At 48.4% G+C, this 24,326-nt stretch overlaps 1 protein-coding gene across 2 annotated transcripts in view; it reads left to right on the forward strand.

Moving 5' to 3' along the window:
* The window catches only part of NFATC2 (nuclear factor of activated T cells 2), a 77,256-nt gene extending 53,259 nt beyond the window's left edge, over positions 1-23,997 (forward strand). Inside the window, exons 10-11 of one of the 2 annotated variants that reach the window (XM_031059108.1) lie at positions 19,007-19,094; positions 23,199-23,997. In XM_031059108.1, coding sequence (XP_030914968.1) covers positions 19,007-19,050 — 44 coding nt within the window. In that variant the 3' untranslated portion in view covers positions 19,051-19,094; positions 23,199-23,997. The remainder of the gene's footprint in view (positions 1-19,006; positions 19,095-23,198) is intronic. The other variant, XM_014308071.2, reaches the window with a different exon arrangement.
* Positions 23,998-24,326: the final 329 nt, after the last annotated feature.

A 24,326-nucleotide genomic window follows, 5' to 3' on the forward strand; every position in this document is an offset into this window, starting at 1 on the left:
TTACTGCTTCTCTTCTCTGAGCAGGAGACTCAGGAGTCCTGAATTTAACTTGGGAGATTCACTTTTCATTCAGGGAATTGGGCATGATAACAAAGCAGGAGAATCTTTCTGACAGGAGAACAAAGCACTGTTATTTAGGGTAATTTTAAGATGAGAAGCGGAGAGATTCTTCCACATTTCTAAGAATACTTGGTACACATCTTGTAAAAGAAAGAAAAGAGATTGCTTTTACTTCAAGATTCTATCTTCAAAGTCAAGCCATAGTCCACTTAAAAGAGCTCCTAAGATAGACTGCAAAGTTAATTTTGCTGAGTTTTGCGTCAGGCCAGCGACACCCAAGGGCAGCACAGCTCACCCAGAATGCACTCACCCTCCCTGCTAAGGGAGCCATTAGGCAGAACTGCAGTAATTAATAATGAAATCCCAGGCTTCTCCTTGGCTGGCTGCATCATCTTCAGTTAATTTCAGCTACAGATTGCTTTATCAGTCATGCCACCCAAGTCAGGCCAGGCAGGATGGGCCACATGCAGGCTCTTTACTGACCTCAGTGAGTTTATATCAGCTGGAAGTGTGACTTGGAGAATTGTGATTTACTTTAGGGCTTTGCAAAGCATTTCATTCTGAAATGTTCAGGACTTGAATTGAAAAGCCACATTGTTTGCTGCTGGGGAAAAGTGACTCAGAACATAACAAAAGCCATGCTTTTCCTGACTAGAAAGTTTGGGTTTGTGCTTTATGGTATTAAAAGAAAGCAAACCCAAAGGATTATGGAGGCTTTGCCCTTAAATCCCTTTTATCCAGAGAGCTCTTGGGAGATAAAGTGAGCTGTGAGGTCTTGCAGTGATTTTCACGGACAGACACGGAGCTGGTGCTGGCCCAGGCAGGCTTGGCACGAGCCAAGTGCTGCTGCTGCCCAGGCTCTTGGGCAATCACTGCTGCTGTCTCTCACTTCCCTCTGCTCTTCCTCCTGCCCCTGCCTTGTTCTCCTTTCTCCAGGGTTCTGCTGACATCCAGCTTTTGTCCCTTTGCTCTGGTGCCTCCTCTGAGCAGCCCTTGCCCACTGCCTTCATGGGTAGCACACAGCCTCGGTGTTCTGGGCTTTGTTTCTATCCTGAGCTTTGTGGAGTGGCCTGGGCATGGCCCACGCTGGCAGTTCCCCATTCCTGGAGCTGGTGCCTCTCAGGGTGGGCACGCTGAGGGTGCTGGGGCTGTCCTGGCAGCGCCCAGAGCAGAGCATCCCCCAGCTGACACCGCCGGCATTTCTCTGCACCTCTCTCCTTCCTGAAGTCACTGCTGGCAGCACCCTCATTGTTTTCCTCTCTTCCCTGCTGTAAAAAGATGTTATTTGTCCTTCCTGAGAGCATGGCTTGGGTTTGCTCAGAGCCTTCACTGCTCCACAGGGCACAAAGCACTGGGAATTCAGCACGTTTAACCTACCTCAAATGCAAGTGAAAGCCATGGGGTGACACAGTGATAAGCTCCTTTCAGCCGAGGCCTCATCTTAATATTGTTCATAACCAAACCGCCCACGATGGTAAAAGTTACCCAAACAACCACATCAGTATGTTGACAAACAGAATGTAGTTCCTGCAGCGCCCTCAGAGCACCGAGATTAACTCTTTAAAGCACAAAGCCAGCCCAAAATGTAGCTCTTTGCAGCGCTGTCTGCAATCCCCTGTGGGGCAGGGTCGAGGGGGGTGACCCAGGGCTGGGGCACTGACTGTGCTCCTCCTGCAGAGCCAGTTCCCCCTCTGGGACACAGACACGAGGCTCAATTCCACACACAGGTCATGGCTGTGTAGCTTGAGTGCTATCAGCTTGCCCGCCTTAGATTGAGATCTCTGCAAAGAAAAATGATTGTCATTATTCAAATAGTAACTGCCTAACCACATCTGACACTCCCAAGTCTGCTGGATACAGCAGCTCGAAATTATTTTTGGTGCACAGTGATGTTCTCTGGGGAGGAGAGGAGCAAGGCAGATGCTGTGTAGTGGTTTATCAGGCTGCTGATCAGAGACATGTTTTATAGTGAGCTCAGGTATTTCGCAGAAAACTCGAGACACGTCAGATATTTCTTTAGAAAGCGGCTGTGCAGGATGTGCAGTGTGGTGTCCTCACACCACCCAGCTCTTCAGCTCCCCTCCATGACAAGCTGTGTGTTCACTGTGCAGTTTTCCTCATCCAGCCCCACTCAGAGTGTGTTACATTTCATCCCTGCATTTCCTTCCTGTGTTCTTTCATTCAGCAACAAGAAAACCCTCAGTCTGTCCCCCGGTACAGTGACATGAAATTCACATCCCTTCATTCCGTCACATTCTGCAGGAAGCTTTCTTTTCTGGGCAGCTCTGTTCTCCCTGGGCAGGGAGCACTGCAGCAAACCCTGTCAGAGCCCAGAGTGCTGCTGCAGGACTCTGGCACGTCCTGAGCATCCTGCTGGCCCTGCCCCTGGACGCAGCGGTGGCACAGGCAGTGCCTGCCAGCTGGGGGTCCAGGGGGAGCCCCTCTGAGCTCTGGAGCTGCTCTGGCAGGGTCCTGCCTGGCTGAGAGCAGCTGCTTTTCTCTCTAAACCCTGTCTTGAGCCCCTGCACAGACAGCACACAGGATGGTGGCTCTAGGGGCAGGTTTTTGGTTGGTTTGTAGTTGTTTCCATCTTGTGTTCGTGCACAGAGTCAAGTAGCAAGACAGGGCAGAGGGGAATGTTCTTGTTTGCTGACATTTTAGACAGGGGTGAATTCAAGTCCTGCAAATGGGCTGGGGTTCAGTTTCAAGCAACAATTTGCATTGAAAAAAGCCATGCTCTGTTTTTAATTAGAACTCCTTTTCATAGAAGGTGTGGTCACTTCTGCCCAGGCAGAGTTTGACTAAGAGTGAAGCCTGTATATTCTCCAAAACATTTTGCTCAAACACTCTAGCAAATCTATGTATTCATCAGGCTCATTCCTGAAGCTCTGACTCACATTATTACAGATTTTCTGTTCTCTGCTGGGACCTTGCAGCACTCCCTCAGTACACTGCAGCTTTATTTTTGGATCACTGTTCTGTGGGTTTGTGTTTGGATCTCCATGCCCTGTCCTGTGCCTTGCTTTTTTAGAGGCAGTATAAAAAGAGGAAAAGCCATCGTTCTGCTCCCAAAACCCTGAAGTCTGTTGGCAGGAAGTGGAAGGATCAGTCTGCTAGGAGGAAGGTCTGGGTTCAGTCTGAGCTTGGTCTTTCAGCAAAGTATTCAACTTCCTTGCACTTTAGTTTGCCATCATTAAAAAGTGCCTTATCCTTCCCTCTTGTACAGTTAAGCATTAATTAATTTGTGTTAGTAACACACACATGGATTCTCAGAAAAAACCCTACACTTGCATACCTGAATATGAATTAAGTATTTGTATTGTTATAGCAGGCTCCATCTGCTCTGCTTCTTCACCTCTAGCAAAAATTCAGTGTTTAAAAGTTCAGACAAATCCAGCCCCATTTGGAGACTGCCCTTTCCCCAGCAGCCTCAAAGCATGCAAACCAAAACAAAGCGAGAAAAAGAAAAACCCTTACATCCCAAATCAGCAGTAGAGGAAGGAAGAAAATGAACAGAGTGATTAAAACCATCGTTGCACTGGCACCTCTTTGTTCTGGAGCTCAGGAATCTCTAATTGGTGCAGCCAGTGCCCACAGGCAGTTGTGTGACAAAGCGTTTCCTGTGGAGCAGTGCAGAACACGCAGAGCCCACGAGGAGCCCAGGGCTGCACGGGGGCACCGCTGCCCTCCCTGGGCAGCAAAGCCCAGCTCAGGGCTCTGAGGTGGAAGGCACGTCCCCCTTTGAAGGCTGCCTCTTATCGGCTGAAAGCACTCAGCTTTTGGGAGGCATCAGGCCATTTGCAGTGATAGTTTTGAAATACTGGCAAAGAGTTACTTGAAAAAAAGGACTTGTTCGTGCAGTTGGGAATTGAAAGCTTCTAAACCACAATAAAGTCCTTTCCCAGACTTGCTGTCCATTTAGTCCAAGCTCATGGCATTCCTTAGACAGTCTGAATCACAGGCAGCAGACAGCTCTTACAAAGGACACCATAGACACCCATCTGTTGGGAGACATCTGCCAAATAGACCATACATTTACTTTTATTCCTTCAATCCACTTCCAATTTAAAGGGATAATAACAATAACATTTTTCACTCCAGTGCAGGGAAATGGTAATGAATTAAAATTATTCCACTGCAGAAGGAGGCAGACAGGCTTGTCCCCAGCTCTCACGGCTGGGTGAAGCAGGATCAGAGCTTCTGAGGGACGTGGCTCCAGCTGGGGCAAGAGGTCAGTGGTGAAACTGTGGCTTTCCTGGGCAATGCCAGACCTGCAGGTGCCCCCAGGTGTGCAGGAGCTGCAGCAGCACTGCCTGTGCTGTCGGTGGTTAGATCATGTTGCACTGAAGGGAGGGACTTGCAGAGCTCCTGTCTCCTTTCTCTCCTGTCGTGCTGTACCTGTCAGAGAGCTGCAGGTGCTTCCCAGCGGTGAGCATTGCTGGCAGGTCTCTGGCACTGGGGTCAGCCTGCAGGAACATTCTCATTCTTGGGGACAAATCTGGAGTCTGAGCAAAGCTGTTGTGTGAGCAAGTGCAGGTGTGAGGAAAAGGGATCTTCCTACAAGCTGGGAAAACTCTGGGTGCTTCACACAGAAATTCTTTCAGTGCAGTCAAAATTGTACCAGTTTTAACAGCAGTTTTCAAAAATGAGGACTTTGGTGATGAGAGGTGTGCAGCTAGAAAATGGTTTATAACAAAACCATGTCAAGTAGGAAAGGGGATGAACTCATTCTGGTGCTGAATTCTCCATTTTGCATTGAACCAGAGAAGTGCTCTCTGCAAACCTCGAGCAGGGCTTGTGTTACACTCCAGCAGCTCACCACAGAGCTGGGCTGGTTAAGGTGGTTGGGGTTTTTTTGTTTTTTAATTTTATTTTGCTAACGCAGCTATTGTGGTGAAAACCCTTGCGGAGACACAGCTCTGCTGGTGTCAAACCCTGGGATCAGCACAGCCAGGGAGCAGCAGCAGCTCCTTCCCTGCAGGGGCTTGTGCTGGGGTGGCTGTGCAGGGGCAGGGGGTTTGTTCCTGCTCACCTGGGGTAGCTGATAGGGTAAATATGATCATATGGAAAACAGAAGGGATTTTTCTGTGACAGTAATTGCAGAGCTCGGCATGCTTGGTCTGTGAGCGCCTCAGGATGAATCCCAGTAACCCCCAGCACAGGTGGAGCACTGAGCTGGATTCATGTCCAGGAGCAGGCTTTGCTGAGGAACCTTGTACCTGCAGCAAGGGGGCTGTTTTCCTTCACAAATAGGGAAAATCCTAAAATCCTTTTAGCTCCCCTTCAGAATGAGCATGATGTAATTGAATATTAATCAGTGAACTAGCTCACGTCCACATGGCAGCTCGAGGCTTTTGCTAATTATTTGCAAATTTCATTGCCGTTCTTGGAATGTTAACAGCAATTTAAAAGTCCCTGTGCAGGTGACTTTTCTTACTGATCTATTCAGGTCCTATCCAAGAAAAAACCAAAATGTTAAAAATACAAGTGGCATGTTTTGGGCTTTCAAAATTGAGACAGACAAAACTGATGCAACTTTGGGGCGGGAGGTTGATTGCATGATTGAAAAACCAGTCTCATGATTGCTGGAGGCCTGACTCATGAGCCCTGAACGCCTGGGCTTGGCATTGCTGCTCCTCACAGCTTCATTTGGTGCAAACTGAGTTCATACCAGGAATGTGCAGAGGTGGGGAAAGGTCTTTTCTCCCCTTAAAGCTCGATGTAATAATTGGGAGGATTCAGCTCCTCCTGCAATGGCTCTTGAAAAGGACTCGAGTCCTTTTCGAGCTGCACTTTGAAATGTTGGGAGCAGCTGCACAGAGCCTTGCTGCTCGGAAAAGCTTGGAAAACATCTGCACATTTTTTAAACTGTTGTGAAATAAAATGCTTGGCAAGAATAACCATCTTAAAGATCTACAATCTTTTTATGGTGCAAACTGAAAGGCAGTTATAAAGTCTTCTACTGTAGCAAAATGCCTGGATTCTCAGCATTACTTGCACAAGCAGAATTTCTCAGCTCAGGTCTCCTCCTGCCAGGGACCAGGGATAGTTAGTGGGGCACTTTTTGTCTGTATAGACCTCTTCTCTCACAAGAATTGAGACCTAGAATTTATTAGCTTAAAATCTGTTTTTTTTTTTCTACCTGTTTTTCATAGTTTGTTATAAATAATAATGCAATTTATTTATAATTAACTGTACATCTAGAAATATAATAATAATTTGTAATCAGTAGTTATTGATAAATCTCTGGCCATTTTTAAATTCAGAAAATGAGGATGAATCATCTGAATTTCCCATCTGAGTTAGTTTTCTTGTGAGAACTCAGAGCAGTGAGAGCTGCTTTTCTGCCCAGCACAAGCTGGTATGGCCTTACACTGCCCAACCCTTTTATTGCAGTTTCCCCACCAGTTCCAAGAGACTTCTGTGCTCACATTTGGATGCAGTGAGTGCTTAGAGGCATTTTTAAGGCAAATGTACAAGATAATCCTGCACTGGCTGTGCGAGGTACTCCATGACCTAATGGGTCACTGCAGCTCCTCTGATGTGAAAAGCAAGCAGCACATCCCTGGCTGTGCCAGGGGAGAGTCAGGGATGGGGGAAGAACAAATACTTGAGACCATAAAACTCCCTGCAGCACTTTAGCTGCTAGTTTGGATTTTCAGGCAGGTGCTGGCTTTCACACTCCTACTCTGTAATACAGCTTTTTCTGTGTTTACCAAGAAGAAACCTAAAATGTATAAACAATGCAGTTGTGTCTGAATCATCACTGGGTCCCCATGCTTCAGTTTTGCAAGCACAGAAATCTGGGCATGCATCCAGCTGGGGATTTCACAGATGACTCCTTGCTCTAAGAGGGGTCTGTGCAAAAACCTGAAATCCAAGGATTCCCAATTTTGCAAGCATTCATATCCTCCAGTTTGTGTGCACATCTCCAAGGGATGCTGCAGTCTGTTTGGAATTAAAACTCTGATCCCTACAAATTTGCATGACTAATGGTCTGCAAATGACTGAGAACTTGGTCTGAGTTGGATTTAACCAGTGTTGGGTATAAAAGAGTTAAATCTTCAGCTGCTGTTAACTGGAGTCAAAGCACTGAGGATCACAGAGCTTCACCATGAGCAGCTCTTGGTGACCCAGTGACAAACAAGGCTGACACTCCTCATCTTCTTACACGTTCTCCTAATCCACACAGTTCCCATTTTAACCAAGCCATGTCCTTTTGTGGATTTTTAGTTTGGAAACTTTGCACTCCAAAATATAAACTACTCTCTGTCTTCAGCTGAACAAACGCTGCTTCTTTAGGGTGAGATTACAATTTATATGTAGTGAGAAAAAGATTGACTTCTGCCCCTGGATGTTGGAGTGCTAGGCTCGCACCTGAGGGGGAATTTTTCCACGTGGATAACTGGCAGGTGTGGAAGTAAAGGGCAGAAGGGGCTGTCCCTTGCTCCTGGCTGTGGGCATTGGGTCGGGCTGGTTGTGCACCAAACACTGAGCTCTGCATGAAGCTGAGACCCTGCACAAGCTGTGGGGTGATGTCCTGCAAAGTGCCAGCAGCGTGGTCCTTCCTCAGGGGTGACTTGCTCTGACTCTCTGCAAGGAGGGCAAAGACAGCAGTAAATTAGAGAAGTGTGAGTTTGCAATCATCCCCTGTGATCAGCTCTGCCAGGGCAGTCTAGTCAAAGGTTCCCAAATTGTGGTGTGGTGTGGTTTGGTTTGGTTTGGTTTGGTTTGGTTTGGTTTGGTTTGGTTTGGTTTCTTAATGATGAATGACTTCATCAGCCCTGAATGAATGGAGTCAAATGTAGGACAAATAGTGAGACACAGGAATGACTCCTGTGACATTTGCAATGGATGGCTGCTGGTTTATTTAGGTGGTTTCTAAGTTTCTTTGGAAAGAATGAGAGTGACTAAAAGAAGGGGGAACCGCTTCATAAGTATGGGGGTCAGTGGTGAAAGTACTGTGACACTTAAACCTCCCTGGGCTCAGCATCTGTCATCATGAGCAGCTCTTTGGTGAGGTCTGGGTTCCAGAGACTCCACAGCCACGGGGCCAGAGGCCTGGCTGCTGGAGCAGACATTGCATTCCCTTGGGGGTCAGAAACATCCCAGGGCTGGGTTTTCATCAGCTACTTGTGGGCCTCCAGTTCTCCCCCTGGTCACCAGCAGAGGAATCTGAGCTTAGGACTCAGGGAAGTGCCCCAGTTCAAGTCCCTGCAGATGAAGTCATTATAATTCTGTACAAATGATGTTTGCAAAGGCTGGAAATAGCCTGGACACAGCAGACATCAGGCAGATCCAGGCTTAAATCAGGACTGAGGCAAACATGAGGGGAACTTTTCGCAGTGGCATTTTTTAATTGTAGTTTGGGTGTGTATCTTTCTTCCTTAAAATTGCATTACGTTTTCTCTTATCTGATTTCTCCTGCACCCTTGTTTGTTTGCTTTGAGTGGGGTGCTGTCTCCTTCCTTGGAAAGGAGTCCAAGATTGCAGCATCCAGCAGGCAGACCCTGATTTTCAGCTAGGTAGTCTGGGTTACATGAGGGCTCTTCTGAAACCATCCTGCAGCTTCATACCCTCAAATAACTTAGTGGTGTTGTAAGATATGTTTACTTTTTTTAAAAATGCCTTTGATTTTTATACAAATTTTTCTTCAGGACAATTTTTATAGGCTATTATTAAAACACAAAACTAGTGCTATGTCTGTTTTAGAAATTAGTATCTCTGGCCCTTTGTTTTGTTCTTGGTTACACTTAATAGCTTTTCAAAACCAACGTAAATTTTAGATCAAGATTATGGCTTCAGAGAATTTCAGGCTGTTCAGATAACAGTCTTGGTTTAGATGCAGCACTGGATGCTCCTGCAGTCTGTCATGCAGAAACACATCTCTGCTTTCGGAGCCTGCTGCTGAGCACCTGTGTCAATGCAGGGGCTGGAGGGAGCCCCTCCCATGGGGACATTGCAGTGCAGCCCTCGGGGCCAGAACCTGGCAGGTGATCCAGCCCTCGATGCCAGTGAGGCTGCAGTGATGCCTTGGTCTCAGAGTCTGTGTGAGCAGCACCAGGACCTGGTGACCTGAGTGAGCACACACTGCTGGTCCACGTGGGTGCAGTGCCCGAGCTCAGGCTGGCAGGATGGGAGCCTGCAGGGTGAGGGTTAGCGCAGGGCATCCTGCCCAGCCCCTGGGTGCCACAGGGCACAGCCTCTGGGGTTAGCACAGGGCATCCTGCCCAGCCCCTGAGTGCCACAGGGCACAGCCTCTGGGGTCTCTCTCCCACCACCCCTCGGATGCTCTGTTATCTGGGGAGCCCCTGTCTGTGGCACGGAGGCAGAAATGCTTTGGCAGGGCAAGAAGTGAGGAAATGAATTTTCTTGTCTTTGAAAACAGCGCGGCCATCCCGGCTGGACAGCTCGAATTTGTTGTGATAGCAAAACAAGTTCTATGGAAACCATTGTGAGCCCCGAGCGAGGCTGCCCAGGAGAGTTGGGGAAAGCCGCTTTTGTTTGTTGTGCTTGGCATCGCTCTGCTCTGCATGAAGATGCTTTAATTTTGTGGGGAGACCCAAGAGAGCATTCCTCTTTTTCCATACCAGAGAGCCTTCCAAGCTGGCATAAGCGTCCCCTCTTTCCAGCTGCTCCTTTCCAAACACACTGTGCCTCCTAAAGATAGTCTGTACAGTGGCTGGGGCTGGTGGAAAACATGAAGCCTGCATGGATTAGCCCAGGAATTCATTTGGGCTGACGAATTGGGTTTCCCTCTATAAACAGCAGTAGTGTTTTCATCTTCTGGACAGCACAGCCAGCTTCACGTCCTGCTGCTCCTCGCCCAGCCCTCTGCCTGTGTCCAGCCCAGCTGAGAGCACAGCAAGGCCTCTGCTGGGGGATGGAAAACAGCCCGTGTTCTACGAGGTGTTTGCACCTATCTCCCCTCTCAGACAGGTTTTTTCCAGCCCTTAGAAGAGGTGGTGGGGTTATTTTGCTGGACTGGTTTTTTTTTCTCTCCGGTTTATTTTTCTTTCCAGGTAAAAGGGAAATTAAAGCAGTCCCTTCTCCCTGGCTTAGTGACCTTACAGGCAGCCCACACTATGTATTTCCCTTTCTACTTTGTTTAATTTTAAGTACAATGTGCTTAGCATCTGCAGGAGTTGGGGATTCTCTAGAGAGGATTTTGCCTCCCTTTTTTGTCTCCTTTTTTGTCTTCCCCCAGGGCCCTGCACAGCATCGCTGCCTCCAGGGCCGTGCTGCCAGGGGAGCACCCCCAGCACAGCACTGCTCCAAATACACTTTCCTATCACTTGGACTTTCTTCTATAGCTTACTTAGTAAATAGGGAGGAGTTATTAATCACCCCACATCGTTCCTGTGGTTGCTCAGGAAAGGTGTGAAGGCAAATTTTGTGCTCAGGCTGCATTTAGTGATGGTTTGTATTTACCTGACTGATCAGTGATGGATGGTTTTGCCCATGTCCCTGAGTAAGTGAGTGTGGAATTGGAGTTATTGAGGATAAAAATGGGGGATTTGGTATTCAGCTGTCAAATGGAAGAATTGTTCAGGTGGTAAAGCTCTATCCCTTAACCTAATCACCCTGTTTTCACATGTATAACCCACACCCCATTAAAGATTTGTTCCTTGGAAATAAGTCTCAGCAAGCCTCCACCTCCTCATAGCTCTGCAGTCTGCCCTGCCCTTTCAAGGCAGTCTGATCCAGCCTGTCCTCTTTCTCAATCATAGATAGCATTGATTCTTCCCATCACAAGGTGGGATTTAAAAAAAAAAAACTACAAAAAAGCAGAAAATTAGAAAGTGGGTAGCAGTGCTGTAATAGTTTGCAGTTTTATTGCTGAGTACATATTTGTGCAGTCTCCCCACTCCCCTGGTGTGACTGCAGGGGAGTTTAGCCCCATTCCCACCTGAGTGAGGAGGGGGAGCCCCGGGGTGCTCTCAGGACAGGCTTTCCTCTCTGGCTCCTCCAAGCAAACTCGCTGGCTGCCAGGGGTGTGCAGCTGGAGCATCAGGCACACGAGGCAGACAAAGCCCAGCAGATTTCCAAAAGGCTAACAGCAGATTTCCAAAAGGCTAACAGCTGGATGCAGATGGCATTCTTGAATTAAGACAAGCCCAAAGCAGTTGCTCTCTGGCCCCTTCCCATGCTGGGCAGCAGCAGGGCCAGGCTGGGCACCTCACACCACTGGGAGGGAAAGAAAACAGCTGGGGCCGTTTCTGAGCACCTAGAATGAGAAGGGGGAGTCCCCACCGGGGCCAGTCACCCTCCTGAGTCACAGGGATTGTGGACAGAAGGCTGCAGCCTGTCTCTCCTGGGGGTCATCCCACCCTCAGCCAGGCTCAGCAGTGACCAAACCCTCTGCAGACTCTGCTGGCTGTGCCCACTCCCCGTGCTGATTTCCAGCCCAAAGACAAACTGGGTGATTATTTTCAGTGTGGGTTAGTCATGCTGAGGGGTTGCTCACAGTGCTGCCGAGGGGACCCCAAGGAAAGCCCCGTGGTGTGACCCGTGTGTGACCCAGCCAGGGCAGAGCACACTCCCAGCTCACCAACAGGATGTTGGCTGCTGACTTGGCCATGAGGCATAACCCAGCTCTGCCTGAGGGGGCTCTCCCAAGGCCTCTGCTTGCTGTCACTTCAAAACAGGGGAAGTTTCCAGTTCTGTGATGCTCCTTCTGCCCTCTCCCAGCACCCACAGGAGCATGAACTTGTTCTGAAGTTTCCAAGGCTTAACCACCCACTTCAGCTTGAGCAAATTTTAGCTTCTTGGCCGAAGAGCAGGAACTCACAGCCTCAGGGATAGTCTGGTTTTTCCCATCACTTCCACCTTTAGGTCTCTTGATGTGGCATTTTTGTAGTGCCTGGGATATTCCCTCCCCTTCACCAGGCCTGTTTTGGCACAACTCCAGTGTGGTTGGTAGCATGGCCTGTGCTCAGTGCCAGGCAGGCCTGCAGTGCCAGGGGACAGCCAGAGCTGGCACAGGCTCTGCAGATGGCCTGCAGCCCATGGCCGAGTGTCTGAGCCTCTCGAGCTGGGGGGAGTGCAGCTCAGGATGGACACGTGCTGCTGCTTTCTGTGGCCATCCCAAAGGATGTTCCCTTAGGCCATCCCTGGCCATTCCCTTAGGCCATCCCAAGGCCATTCTCTTAGGCCGTTCCCTTAGGCCATCCCAAGGCCATCCCCTTAGGCCATCCCAAGGCCATTCTCTTAGGCCGTTCCCTTAGGCCGTTCCCTTAGGCCATCCCAAGGCCATTCCCTTAGGCCATCCCAAAGGATGTTCTCTTGGTCCATCCCAAAGGATGTTCTCTTAGTCCATCCCAAAGCTGTTCCCTTAGGCCATCCCAAGGCCTTTCCCTTAGGCCATCCCAAGGCCTTTCCCTTAGGCCATCCCTGGCCATTCCCTTAGGCCATCCCAAAGGATGTTCCCTTTGGCCATTCCCAGGCATTCCCTTAGGCCATCCTAAGTTCATTCCCTTGGGCCATTCCAAGGCCGCTCCCAGTCCTGCTCAGGACTCTCTGTGGTGTCCCTGGGTGTGTGTGATGTGACACATGGCTGGGTGTCTGACCCCAGTGCTCCAGTTCAGAGTGAGCTCCCAGGCCCCTTTAGGGACGTGGCCTTGCTGCAGGCTCCGTGTGGTGGCCTTGCTCTGTGTGTGTGACCAGGGCATTTCTGTCCTGCTGGCAGCCACCCTCCTGCCAGCACTGCCCACAGGGATGGCTGGGGATGTGCCCTTGGCCCTGCTGCTGCTGTGTGTTCCAGCTGTCCATGGCTGGTTCCCTCTGCAGGACAGACAACATTCCCATTGAATCCCCGTTCCCGGCCTGCCAACTGCTGCTGAGTGTGTGCTGGGCCCCGATGAGATCATGTCAAACCCAAGCAAGTTTGATCTTTCTCTTGGGCAGGAGGGTGTTTTATCATGCTGTGGTTCCAGGGCCGCCGTTGTTGGGTTGGAATTCTCCCAGGAAGTGTAGCAGTGCACGGCTAAATGCAGAGTAATAGGTTCAATATGAGGCACAGAGCTCTGAGCTGGCTGAGCACGCTTGTGTTTAAAGGAGAACGTGGTTACACAGCTGGGGAGGGATCAGGATGGGCCTGCCAGGTATCCCAGACCTTGCAGCGTGGCTGCCTGAGCGCAGGATTCACCTCCTGCCTGCCTGGCCTGGGGACCCACACAGCTCCCAGACCTCACAGCTGGAAAACTGGGCATGGCTCATCATTAAATCCCAGGGTGGACTCCCCAGGGCAGTCTCTTTGGGTGGTGGTTCCTACATCTTCATCTGGAATTGGGATATCTGAACTAATTGAGGGAGATCTGGAAATAATTGAGGGCTAATTTCTGAACAAATGTAGGTTATTGCTGTTGTGGTGAGGTTGGGACTTGCCCAACCTCAGCAGTATGGGCTGCACTTCAGCTGAAGGTGAACCTCAGCTGGACATGGAGGAGCTCATTGTGTTTCCGGTAATTGATAGCTCTTCTTTTCTCTTTCCTTTAATGCTTTTTCTTTTATTTCATCTTCTCTTCATATCGAAAACAAAAATTTTCTTGTTCATGCCATTGGTTCAGATTGAAAGTTTGAAGCCTTTGGATGATGCAGATAACATTTTTCTTGTTCTCTCAACCTGTTTGCTGTCAGATGTTCCTGGCCTTCTTGAGGCAAGATGTAAAACCAGTTACAATATCTGGTCTTTTGCACTCATTTTTCCAGTTATCCCTGTCTCTTGTAATTAGGTCTGTCTCATGGTCTCTGATTTATACATATACCCCATGGTATTGTATAGTATTTTTATTAGTACATTATTTTATGGTAGAAACCCCAGCACTCTGTTGTGGCAGATGCTGCTTTGACTCCAAAGTTAAAAAAAGCAGTTCCTCCCTCAAAGGAGTTCCAGTCAAAGTGCAAAATAAGAGCAAACAGCTGGATGTGGGCAGACACACAGTATCTTGTATGTGGCACCTCCTTGACATTATTAGATGTGAATTGTAACACTCTGTCAGTAAGCAGTTAAATATTTCATGGTCTGGATGCTTTCCAGCTGCCTTGGGAGCAGTAACTGCAGCCCCCAAGTGCTGCACTGCTGTTGGCAGGACCTGCAGAGCTGCTGCCCATCTCTGCCCTTGGAGGCACTTCCCGAAGGGGGGAAGAATCTTCCCCCAAATATTCATTTGTGGAAGGATGTGGAGGCATGGTAGAAGAAATAATCCGTGTGTGAAAGTGATTTTGTGTGTTCCCCTGCTCAGAGTGGTGCCTGTGCCCGTGGTCCTGCTGACAATCAGCAGATGGGAGAAAATGCCTCGTGCAGGCTGGCTGGGCTGGGCTGCTTGTCCAGCAGAGGAATTGCAGGCAGAGGGAGATTTGCATGTCTGGGTTTGCTTGGCAGAATTCCTCACAGGACACTTGTGCATCTTCCCTGTTACCTTAGGATGGGATTTTCTGCTGTTTTCCCCTGAGAACCAGGCTCAGGATTCAGTTCAGACATGTCAGGAGGGAAAGCTGGAGTGGGGAGAGGCTGGGGTTCTGCAGGGCTCACAGCCCTTCAGAGGGGACGTGTCAGAGTGAAGACACAGCACAAGATAAGATGCCAGAGAATCAGAGCCAGTGAATAGTTTTGTGGATTAATAGACATAAGCACTAGAGCTCAAGGGAGGGAAATGGATTCCATTATTGACTGTTCATGCCCTGCAAAACTACCTAAAGGGAAGGCTTAATATGGTTTGTTTTCCCTTAATTAAATATTTGTTACATGGTTTGTTTCCCCTCAATTAAATATTTGTTCTGGTTGTTCCTTTGTGACAGAAATAAAAAAGCAGCAGCATTGCCTATCTTGTAGTTTCAGCTAATCCTGAACGTGCTGTAGCTGTTCTTCTGCCCTCCCCCCAAGTATTTCCTGTAAAAAATGCCCTTCTCGCATCCATTCCCTTTTCTCTCTCTGTTTTTGAATCACTTTGCTGAATGACTCATCCTGCCCCAGTAAATAGGTTAACTTTAGGAGAATGATGAAACTGCACAGTGACATGTGCATAGAGAGCTGTGTGCTTTCCCTGCAGTTGCTGTTTTAGAGGTGTTGTGGTATCCAGTACCAATTTCATCAGGTTTTAAACCACGAGGTGCTGCTCCATCACCAGCCTCCTCTGCTTGTGCTGCTTTTGATCTAAAAGAAATGTGCCTTAGTACCAAATGGCACTGCTTGTCTCAGCAGCTCTGGATCAAATCCCTGAGGTCCAAACCAGGCACAATAAACCAGACAGGAGCAACTTCACCCCTGTGCTTTGCAGCCACACAGTCAAGTCAAGAGTTAGCAGTGACAAAATGAGGGCTCTTGCCTTGTGCTTCCTAAGCTTCAGTCCATCAGCCTAATATTTCTGCATGGGTTAGCCAAGTTACATGGTTTATAAAATGAACTCCATCCCCTTCTGGTATAAGTTTTTGTGCATTTATTTATTATGTACTCATTCTACTTGGAATATTTTACTTGGTCTTGTTGCATGTAAACTAAAGCTAAATACAAACTTCATCTTTTCTCAGTAACTCACTAAGTATCAAGGAGAGAGAGCCAACTCCATGACTCAAACACGTGTCCCTTCCCTTGCAATTGCAGCCAAAACTCTCTGGCATCAGAGTGCTGCAGAATGAAAGTCAGATCTAAATATATGTGAGCAGAAAGAAAGTCAGTTAAAAAAAGACTTTGTTATGGAAAGCTACTACAAACCAAATCCACGGTGGCCTGGAGTTCCTCATCACACCCAGGCTGATCTAGTTTTCCACTTTCAAGGTACTCTTCCCAAAGCAGCTGCTGACACTGGTGGAGGAGCTGCACAGAGCCAGCCCAGCTCCTTGCAGCCCCTGTCTGCCTCCTGTGTGGTGACTAAACAGACTTCAGGGGTTTACCTGATAAAGCACAGGATATTTATCACCATCCTAGTAAGCAGGAACACAGGAGCTTTTGTTTCATGCCCATGTAGTTCTGACAGTTCTGACATTGATACCCAGAGCCAGTCCTTGGTCAGTAACCTGGGAAGGGCCTGGGCAGTGCCTGGCCCCGGGTGCCACCCTGAGCACCATCCTTGGGTTGGTGTCAGTGTCTGCAGTGCTCTGGGCAGAGAAAGGGTGCAGAGAATGAGATTCAAAGAAACAGAAACACCCCAGTTTGCTGGGTGGCTCTCCCAGCTCTGCTCCAAGTGTCTGACACAGCCCTCTAAGCCCAGCTCAGGGGTCTGAGCCTGCAGAGCAGCTCCAAGGGCTGCCCACAGGCATTTGCTGAAGCCTGCTGGGGCAGGGGGAAAAGGGCATGAAATTGTTCCTGAAGGTGCCCCTTCTTCCTCCAGTCCATGTGTAGGCAGGGCTTGCACCAGTCTTAGAACTGCCTGATGAAAAAAGTGGTGACTAAATGTTGAAATCCATCGAGCAAACAGGAAATCACACTCTGGAGCAGCAACTGCTCTTGTGGTGCTGTTGCAGGCAGCAGCCAGGATAGAATCCCAGCTCATGTGTGTGCATGGGTGTCCTGCAAATATCACAATTCCCTGGGTCATGGAAGAGTGCCTCAAAACTTAACTCTGTAGATTCAAACAGGGGTCAAATGGCTGAAATAACGGAAAGCACTACAAATGGCACCCATCAGCCTTAGGACTGTTCCCTTCAGCTCATGTAGGGCAGCCTTTGGCAGCTGTTTCTGCAGGAGAACATGTCATTTGTGCTGTATTTCTCCTCCTGCCCCATTTTCTGTGTCATTTGTGCTCTAACTCCCCTACTGCCTGAGTGAGCTCAGCACCTGATGGTGCTTTGGGCTCTAAAGGGTCCAAAGTCCTGCCTAAGCCCTTTAAAACAGTCCTGCAGGGCTCCTGGGGATGCTGCTCTCTGCTCCATCCCCACACACAGCAGAGTGGATTTGCTGAGGGTGTAGCTCATGCTCTGGAGGCTGTCATCCTCTCAGGCTGTTTTCTCATAGCTGAGCAGGATTATTGGAGTTCCAGGAGTGTGACCTCACAGCCTTTGTGCATTTTTCAGCCCAAAGCAGATCTGTACCAGGTCTGGTCCTTCAGGGATGCTTGGCCAGGGCCCTTGGGCAGGATGATGAGACAGCTCCCAGCCCTGGAGTCCCCCCATTCCCCTCTGGGTCACTTTTCCTGCCAGCTTTGAGGCTGTTGATCTTTTCTGGAAGTACAGTGACAACAATGAAAGTGCTTAGAGTACCCTTAGTGTTTCTGAGGTGGTGTCACAGACAGATTTGTGTTTTGAGTACTTCCTTCCTGCTAGTTTTGATCTACAGTGCGTTTTGGGCATTGGATTTTTTTAGCAGAAATGCTATCTTTATTTTTTGCTCTTTTCTGGTAGGCACACCCAGCTTCCTGTTAAATTTGGGTAGGACAATACTAAAGATACCAATTGTTTGATTTTTGCACCTCACTCTGGCACTGTGCTGAAATATAAGGGAAGGATATTTAAATGTCATAGTGCAATCCAGATCCTGTAAATCCAGAGCAGTTCAGATATTGATTTCAGTTGGGATGGGCTTTAGCCAAAAATATGCATTTTATTTAGATTCTGTTTTCCATCAGATATCTGTATTGTGTTGCTAAATTCATGGAAAGATGCCAGTGGGTTTGGAGTCTATTGATACTCCCACAGCAAAAATGCATCCTGGGACTTGAGCTGCCACTTAGTTTGAGTTCAGCAACCTCTTCCAAGAGTTTGCTTAATTGATGGAGGTGAGCTGATTGCTGCTGGGCTGGAGGGTGTGGAGGAGGCTCTCAGTTCACACAGACTCCATGGGTTACAAGCAGGACAAGAGAGATGCAGGGTGCATCTCTTGGCATTACTTCAGTGAGGAGGAAGCCCTGGGTTTGAGGTGTAATTAAACCTTTACACTGAGAACATCTCAGTGATTGTATGTGCCCATTTTCCAGGAAAAAAGCCTTTAGTTGCTGTTGGTTTCTAAAACAACCCCCCACACTCCCAGTACTTTTCCCCAGCACAGTTGGTTGGTTTGGGCTCCCTGTGCCCGGTGCACCCAAACTGGGATTTCCCAGTCAGGGAGTCGCTGTGCTCTCGTGTGCAGGAGCTGGTTTTCCAGGATGCAGAATATAAAATAGGCTGTGTACTGAGCGGGAGGTTCCAGGGCATGATACGTGGCTGCACAATCCCTGGGAGCCAAGTAAAATACTTCTTTTCTATATATAGTCACCTGAAATCCAGCAGCAAAGACACTTCTGAATCTTGCACTCAAAACTGAGTTTTTAAGAAGCACTTTGCTCCTTAATATTGCTAATTTTTATTATTATTTCCACGTGGTTTTGCAGGAGTGCCAAATGGTGAATTCAAAAGAAATCTAAAAAGATTACGACATTTTAAAAAGGCAGAAAATTTTAAACACTGCCTTTTCCTGAGGAAAATAATTCACCTTATTTGCATTTGAAGCAAATGCTGTTACTTTCATGATTTCTTTGCCCAGATCTTTCCTGTTCTGTTCAACTAAAGCAAAGTTTGATTTTCACAGCCACTGTGGTTGGATCTCTCAGTTAAGGGACTGACTTTGGATCTTATTTGGGCCCTGGGGTGACTTCAGAAGTGAATTTTGCAAAGGCAGTGACAAGTCTGACCTGACTCACAGGTCCCAGGGACCCCTGGGCCCCTGGAGTCTCAGACCAAAGCATCAGCTTTTCACCTTTTGTCACCAGTCTGGGAGTGTAAGTTCTGGAATATTCATTTTTAGATAATACCAGTTGAGAAAAGAGGGGGAAAAAAGTAAAATCTAGTGCTGGATCTGAGCAAACAGAGAGGTCAGGGGTTAAATTCTGCCTTGTGTGTTGTATGTGCTGAAATGTCCTTTTATGAAATTAACCCACAAAGTGGAAGAGTAGCTGAAAGCTGTAACACTTGGCCATGCAGCATAGGTCAAAGGTTACCTTTTTTTCTCAAAAATGGTTTTGCAAATCTTTTTCAGAGCTGATAGATACACACCTTAGCTGGATACAAAACATTATATGAAAAAGAATGACTGTGATCTTTGATCCAAGCAATCAAAAAGAAAGGTAATTGGTATTTTTCTGCCTTTTCTCCAGCTGTGTGTTTCTCTTAACCTTTATTTATTTATTTTTTCAATTAAGAAGTCATGACACCTTTTTATTTGGCATAGAGGGTTTAAAATATTTAATTTTATTTAATTTTTTTAATTTTAATATTCTTTTTCTTCCTCACTCGTGTAGCACAGAGCTGTCCTGAGGGTAGCTGGGGCCTGGTGGGCAGGGAAGGAGAGGTGGGGCTGTGCATGCTGGGCTGAAGCATCTAAAGGATCCCATCCTTCCAGGCAGGGCAGGTCTGAGGGCACTCTGCCAGCCAGGGTCAGCTTTGCTGCGCCAGCTCCTGCCCAGGGCTTTGCTTTGCACGGCCCAGTTCCTGCTGGCCATGGCAGGACATGGAGCGCTGCAGGGAGGAGCCACTGGGGCTGAGCCTTGTCTTCCTGGGGAGCCCTCACTGCTGCAGGATGCCCAGAGGGTCACTGCCACATGTATGGACACCCATGGCATCCCTGGTACCCAGGGGATCTGTGGGATTGTCCCCAGAGGGTCAGTGCCACCTGTGGGGCTGTGGAACATCCATGGCATCCCTGGGTATGGGGTGGCACGGGTGGAGCTGTCCCCAGAGGGTCAGTGCCACATGTATGGACACCCACGGTACCCAGGGGGATCCGCGGGGTGGCACAGGTGCAGAGGGGTGTGAGTGTGGCACCCTCACAGGGTGACATTCCACCTCAAGGGGCTCCTTTTGTCTCTGGGCTGCTGGCACTCAGCCCAGGGTCACCCCCAGGAGCACACCCCCGTTCCCAGCTGGGAGGATGTCAGGGGGGCCTGGCTGTCAGTGGGGCCTGGGGCAGGGCTGATGCCCACAGGGACACAGACTGCCCCCACAATTCCAGCAGCCTCTGGGTCACCTCCCTGGCACCCCCAGGGCTCTGTCCTGCTCCTACAGCAGCAGGAGGTGACACAGGACACACTGAAGGGTGCCCAGGCAGGCGTTTCCCTGGTCTGCATGGCTGCTGGCAACTGTAATTTCAATATCTTCCTTTATGATTTAATCTTTCATTATCTTGGCATATGTGCCTGTGGCCTCATTTAATCAGTTCTCTCATTAACCAGATCAATAGTGGTGTGCTCCAGAGCAACCAGTGCCAGGCACCTTAAACAACAATGTTGTATTTATTAATCACACCATCTCCTGTTCCTCACAGCTAGAAATGAGCAAATAATGACAACTGATACTTGAGATACATTTTAACCACACTGCCAAAAAGAGACAGCTGGGAGTTCAGAAGAGCAGGTTCGGCCCATGCCCTGGGCTTCCTCTGAGGTTTAGGCGCAGCTCAGTTTGCTGATTTGGTCCAGGCAGATTTGGTTCAGGCTCAGTTTCTGGTTTGGTCCAGGCTCAGTTTCTGGTTTGGTCCAGGCTCAGTTTGCTGATTTGGTCCAGGCTCAGTTTCTGGTTTGGTTCAGGCTGTTTCTGGTTTGGTGCAGCCCTCTGTTGAAGCCCAGGTCTCTCGGGTAGCCCTGGCTGTGGGCACACGTGCTCTCAGTCCTGGAGCAGATCCCCAGGGATGTGTGATCTCCTTGGCCTTGGGCTGGAGGTGATTTCCAGCTTGGAGAGCCAGCCATGCCTTGGGATCATTCCTGTTAATTTACATATTGATTGGCTTTAGGGGCTCTGGTTGTAGGGTTTAGTGCTGGGACAAGCCCTGACACACTCTAGTGATGCCCAGCCTAACCTGCAGCTGACACTCCTCTCTTGGATTGGATGTGGCTGAAGTTCAGGGTGACTGTGGGACATTCAGGCCAGCTGATAACAGGGAGCTCTGGACACTCAGGTTCTCACAAACAGCCCAGTTTTCCACGTGGGAGAGCTGGCAGGGAGCACCTGGCTGTGCCTGTCCATGGGGTTGATGCTCCACACTGTTCCCCTGCAGCCTTTCAGCCCTGCTCGGGCTGCAGCCCCCTGTAACCTCAGCCCACAGAAGCCACTGCTGGCCTCAGGGGAGGGAAAGTGAAGTTTGCAGGCTGAGTCAGCACTTCACCACAGCATCCAAGCTGCCCAGAGCCAGCCCCAGGCAGGGAGCAACCAAAGCTGGACCCTCAAAGCCTCTTCAGGGAGCTCCCCTGAATTATCTGCCGTGTTTCACTTCATATTTAACCCTTCCTAGATGCAGATGACTGCTGGCTCTGCTGTTTCCATGACTGTATGAGATAAAAGGAATAGGTAAAACTCATCTGTGGTATTTTTGGTAGCACAAACAAGTGTGTTGATAAATAAATTGCCTGCAGCCTCAGCCCACTTGTTTCTCAAAAGGAAATGACCCTCTAAGAGTGGGTGCCCACTTCTTTTACCTCACTGCTATTTTTAGGTGAGGCTGTGAAAACTTTCCATTGAAGACCTGCTCCTGTCATTTCCTGGGTAGAGCAGGCAGGAAGCTGTGAGTGAGCAGGAGGAGGCTCTGCTCAGGCTGGCCCAACCTCCCCTCCCTCTGGCTGCTGCCCTGCACTGCAGAGAGCCCTCCCTGAGCCCCCAAATGTTCCTTCTTTGCCACAAGTCGCCCCAGAGGCAGCAGCTGGCAGTGGCAGGTAGGATGCTGGGCAGCAGTTCTGCTTTTCTTGCCCAAATCATCTCCGGGAGGCACGAGTCTGGCTCAAATCAGGCATCTCCCAGCCGGAGTTAGGAGGAGCTGAGCTGTGAGCTGTTACTGGTGGGATGTCTGAGCATGGAGTTCTGGAGTACAGCCCCCCACGTCCAGCAGCAGCATGGAGCTTTGGAAAAATACAGATTTTAGTTCCTCAGAGACAAATCCCAGCATGCAGAGAGGAAGGAGATTTCAAACCATGAATTGTAAATACTGAAATCTAATTCATGTGTTCCCCTTCCCAGAGACTTGCCAGAGACTGGGCACCAGGTTTTTTAGATAGGGGGAAGTAGTGAAATTCTATGTTAATTAATTCTATGTTAATTAATGGTTCTCATAAACATTTATTAGAAATTGGATAGAATATAGAGGAGTCTTAGAGCTGCAAACCTGAGGATTAATCAGTCTTGGATGAGGGTCTGCTTTGGATTGTTAGTCCCTGTTTCAGCCCTTAAATATCAGCAGCGAGAAGTCATTTAGCTCTGGGGTCTGAAATGTAGAAAATTTAGTTTTCTTGTTCTAAGGCAAATTAGTCAGAGTAACTGAGCAGTTTCCACACCATGATGAATACAGCACCAAGGGGCTGCAGGTGAAATGGAGCCCCAAAAAGGCAGTTCTAGAGTTCTGCATCAAATGCTCATGGTTTGGGGCTCACCTCATCAAAGTGCAGAGATTTCTGCACTTAAATTCCAGGGAGCACCTGAATTCTAGAGAGACAATTGTTGTTCCAGGAGGTGCCAAAGGGTGCTTTAGGCAAGTGAGTGTGAAAAGTCGCCAGGAGATATTGGCTGTTATAAATAAAGTGATATTGTTCTGACTTTTAAACAGACAGCAGAGTTCTTCAGTGTCTTCCCTTGAGCTTTATTGAGAGCCTGTCCCAGCCTCTCCCACAAACAATGCAGGGTGTTTGTGCTCCACTCTGCAAATAAATGATAATAAAGATGGAAAGCAGCCAGAGTCTAGAGTGGGATTAAAAAATACCAAACATAAACCACCCAAATGCAAAGTTTTCCACCTGAATTGCAGTCTCTGTGTTTTCATCACTGTTCCACTCTATTTCCTCTACACCTGGCCTTTTTCTCTTTAAAGTAGTTTTCTTTCAGCCTAGTGAAACTGTTGAAATGCTTGGATAGCTAGAGATGTCCCTTGCTTTTCCCCTGGGCTAAGGGCAGTGTCTGTGGCACAGGCAGTGTGTGTGAGGGGTGTGGCAGGCCCCCCTTCTCTGTTTTATGGCACCTGAATCATGCTGAATAGAGTGAAACCCCCTCTCTCCCCTCCTTCCCCCTTGCCTTCCAAAAACGGGTAATCTGGGCAAACAGGACCATTATTTATTATTTAGATTTTAATATAACTGAGTTATGAGTGCAGAGGGGATGTTTGCAGCTTGACTGCCCAAGGATTGCTTTTACTTTTTACTTGTCCTGATGTTGGAAGTGCTTTAATGTTTCCTCCTCTTTCTTTTATTTCCCAGTTAACGAAATTATCAGGAAGGAATTTTCTGGACTCCCTGCCAGAAGTCAGACATAGAAGAAGAGATTTATGAGACAACTTTTACCGAATCCTTCCACAAGTGACCTCTTAGATCCTTCCAGTGCCCCTGCAACCTCTGGCTTCCTTTGCAGTTCATCTCCAGGCAGAGACTCAGTGCAAGGAACAATGAATTGGCACCAAGTGGCAGCCTTGGCTGAGCACCTCGCCACCTCTGTGTGTAAACAGCACGCAGGACACCCTTCCTTCCATCCAGAGATCACATTGTTCTCCTGGAACAGAGCATCTGGCTGAGGAAACACTTCAAGCCTGCTGCAGCCCATCTGTCTGCGCGTCCATCCATCCATCCATCCATCCATCCATCCATCCATCCATCCATCCATCCATCCATCCATCCATCCATCCATCGGGGGAGACAGGAGCCGTCCCCTGGGCAGGGCTCAGAGCCTGGGCTGGGCACTGGGGCTGGGCAGAGGGAACAGAGTAATATATTCATGGAATATAACACCAGCACTAACAAGGATTTGCCCTCCAGGTCTCAAAGCCCTCCTGAGAAATGTTATTATTGTAGGAAACTGAGGCAGCCAAGCTCGCTCAGCCTTCAGCTGGTCTAGGATCAAAGCCAGTTTGCTCTGAGCACTGGGGTTGGTGTTTCAGACAGGAGATCTCAGCTGAATCCAGGAGTTTTCTTCATTTTTCTTGTCAGACTGGATAGGAATTTGAAGGAGAGGGATTCTCATAACAAACCAGTGAAAAGAGCAATTCAGCAGTTGCAATGCCTGCCCCAAGGTAAAATAAACCCAGGTAAACCAGAGATTAATATATAGGAGTCACAGTAAATCCAAAGATTTTGTGATTGATCCTTATTAGTATTTAGGCAGTGTATGAACACATCTTAGATATTTTCTCTGTAACAAATTGTTGCTGTTTCTTTTCATGTAGAACCTGCTCTTGACTCATAACTTGTCTCATTTAGCAGCTGGAACATTTACTCACGCGAGCTGCAGAGGAAAATAATTGCATCTTACAGAAGCCATACATTCCAGAGAAAATAGACACTTACTTATATTCACCTGGCCTCTTTAGCTTTGCAAAGCTACCAGCAATTCCT

This window comes from Geospiza fortis, unplaced genomic scaffold (assembly GCF_000277835.1).
Source record: "Geospiza fortis unplaced genomic scaffold, GeoFor_1.0 scaffold361, whole genome shotgun sequence".
Taxonomy (NCBI): domain Eukaryota; kingdom Metazoa; phylum Chordata; class Aves; order Passeriformes; family Thraupidae; genus Geospiza; species Geospiza fortis.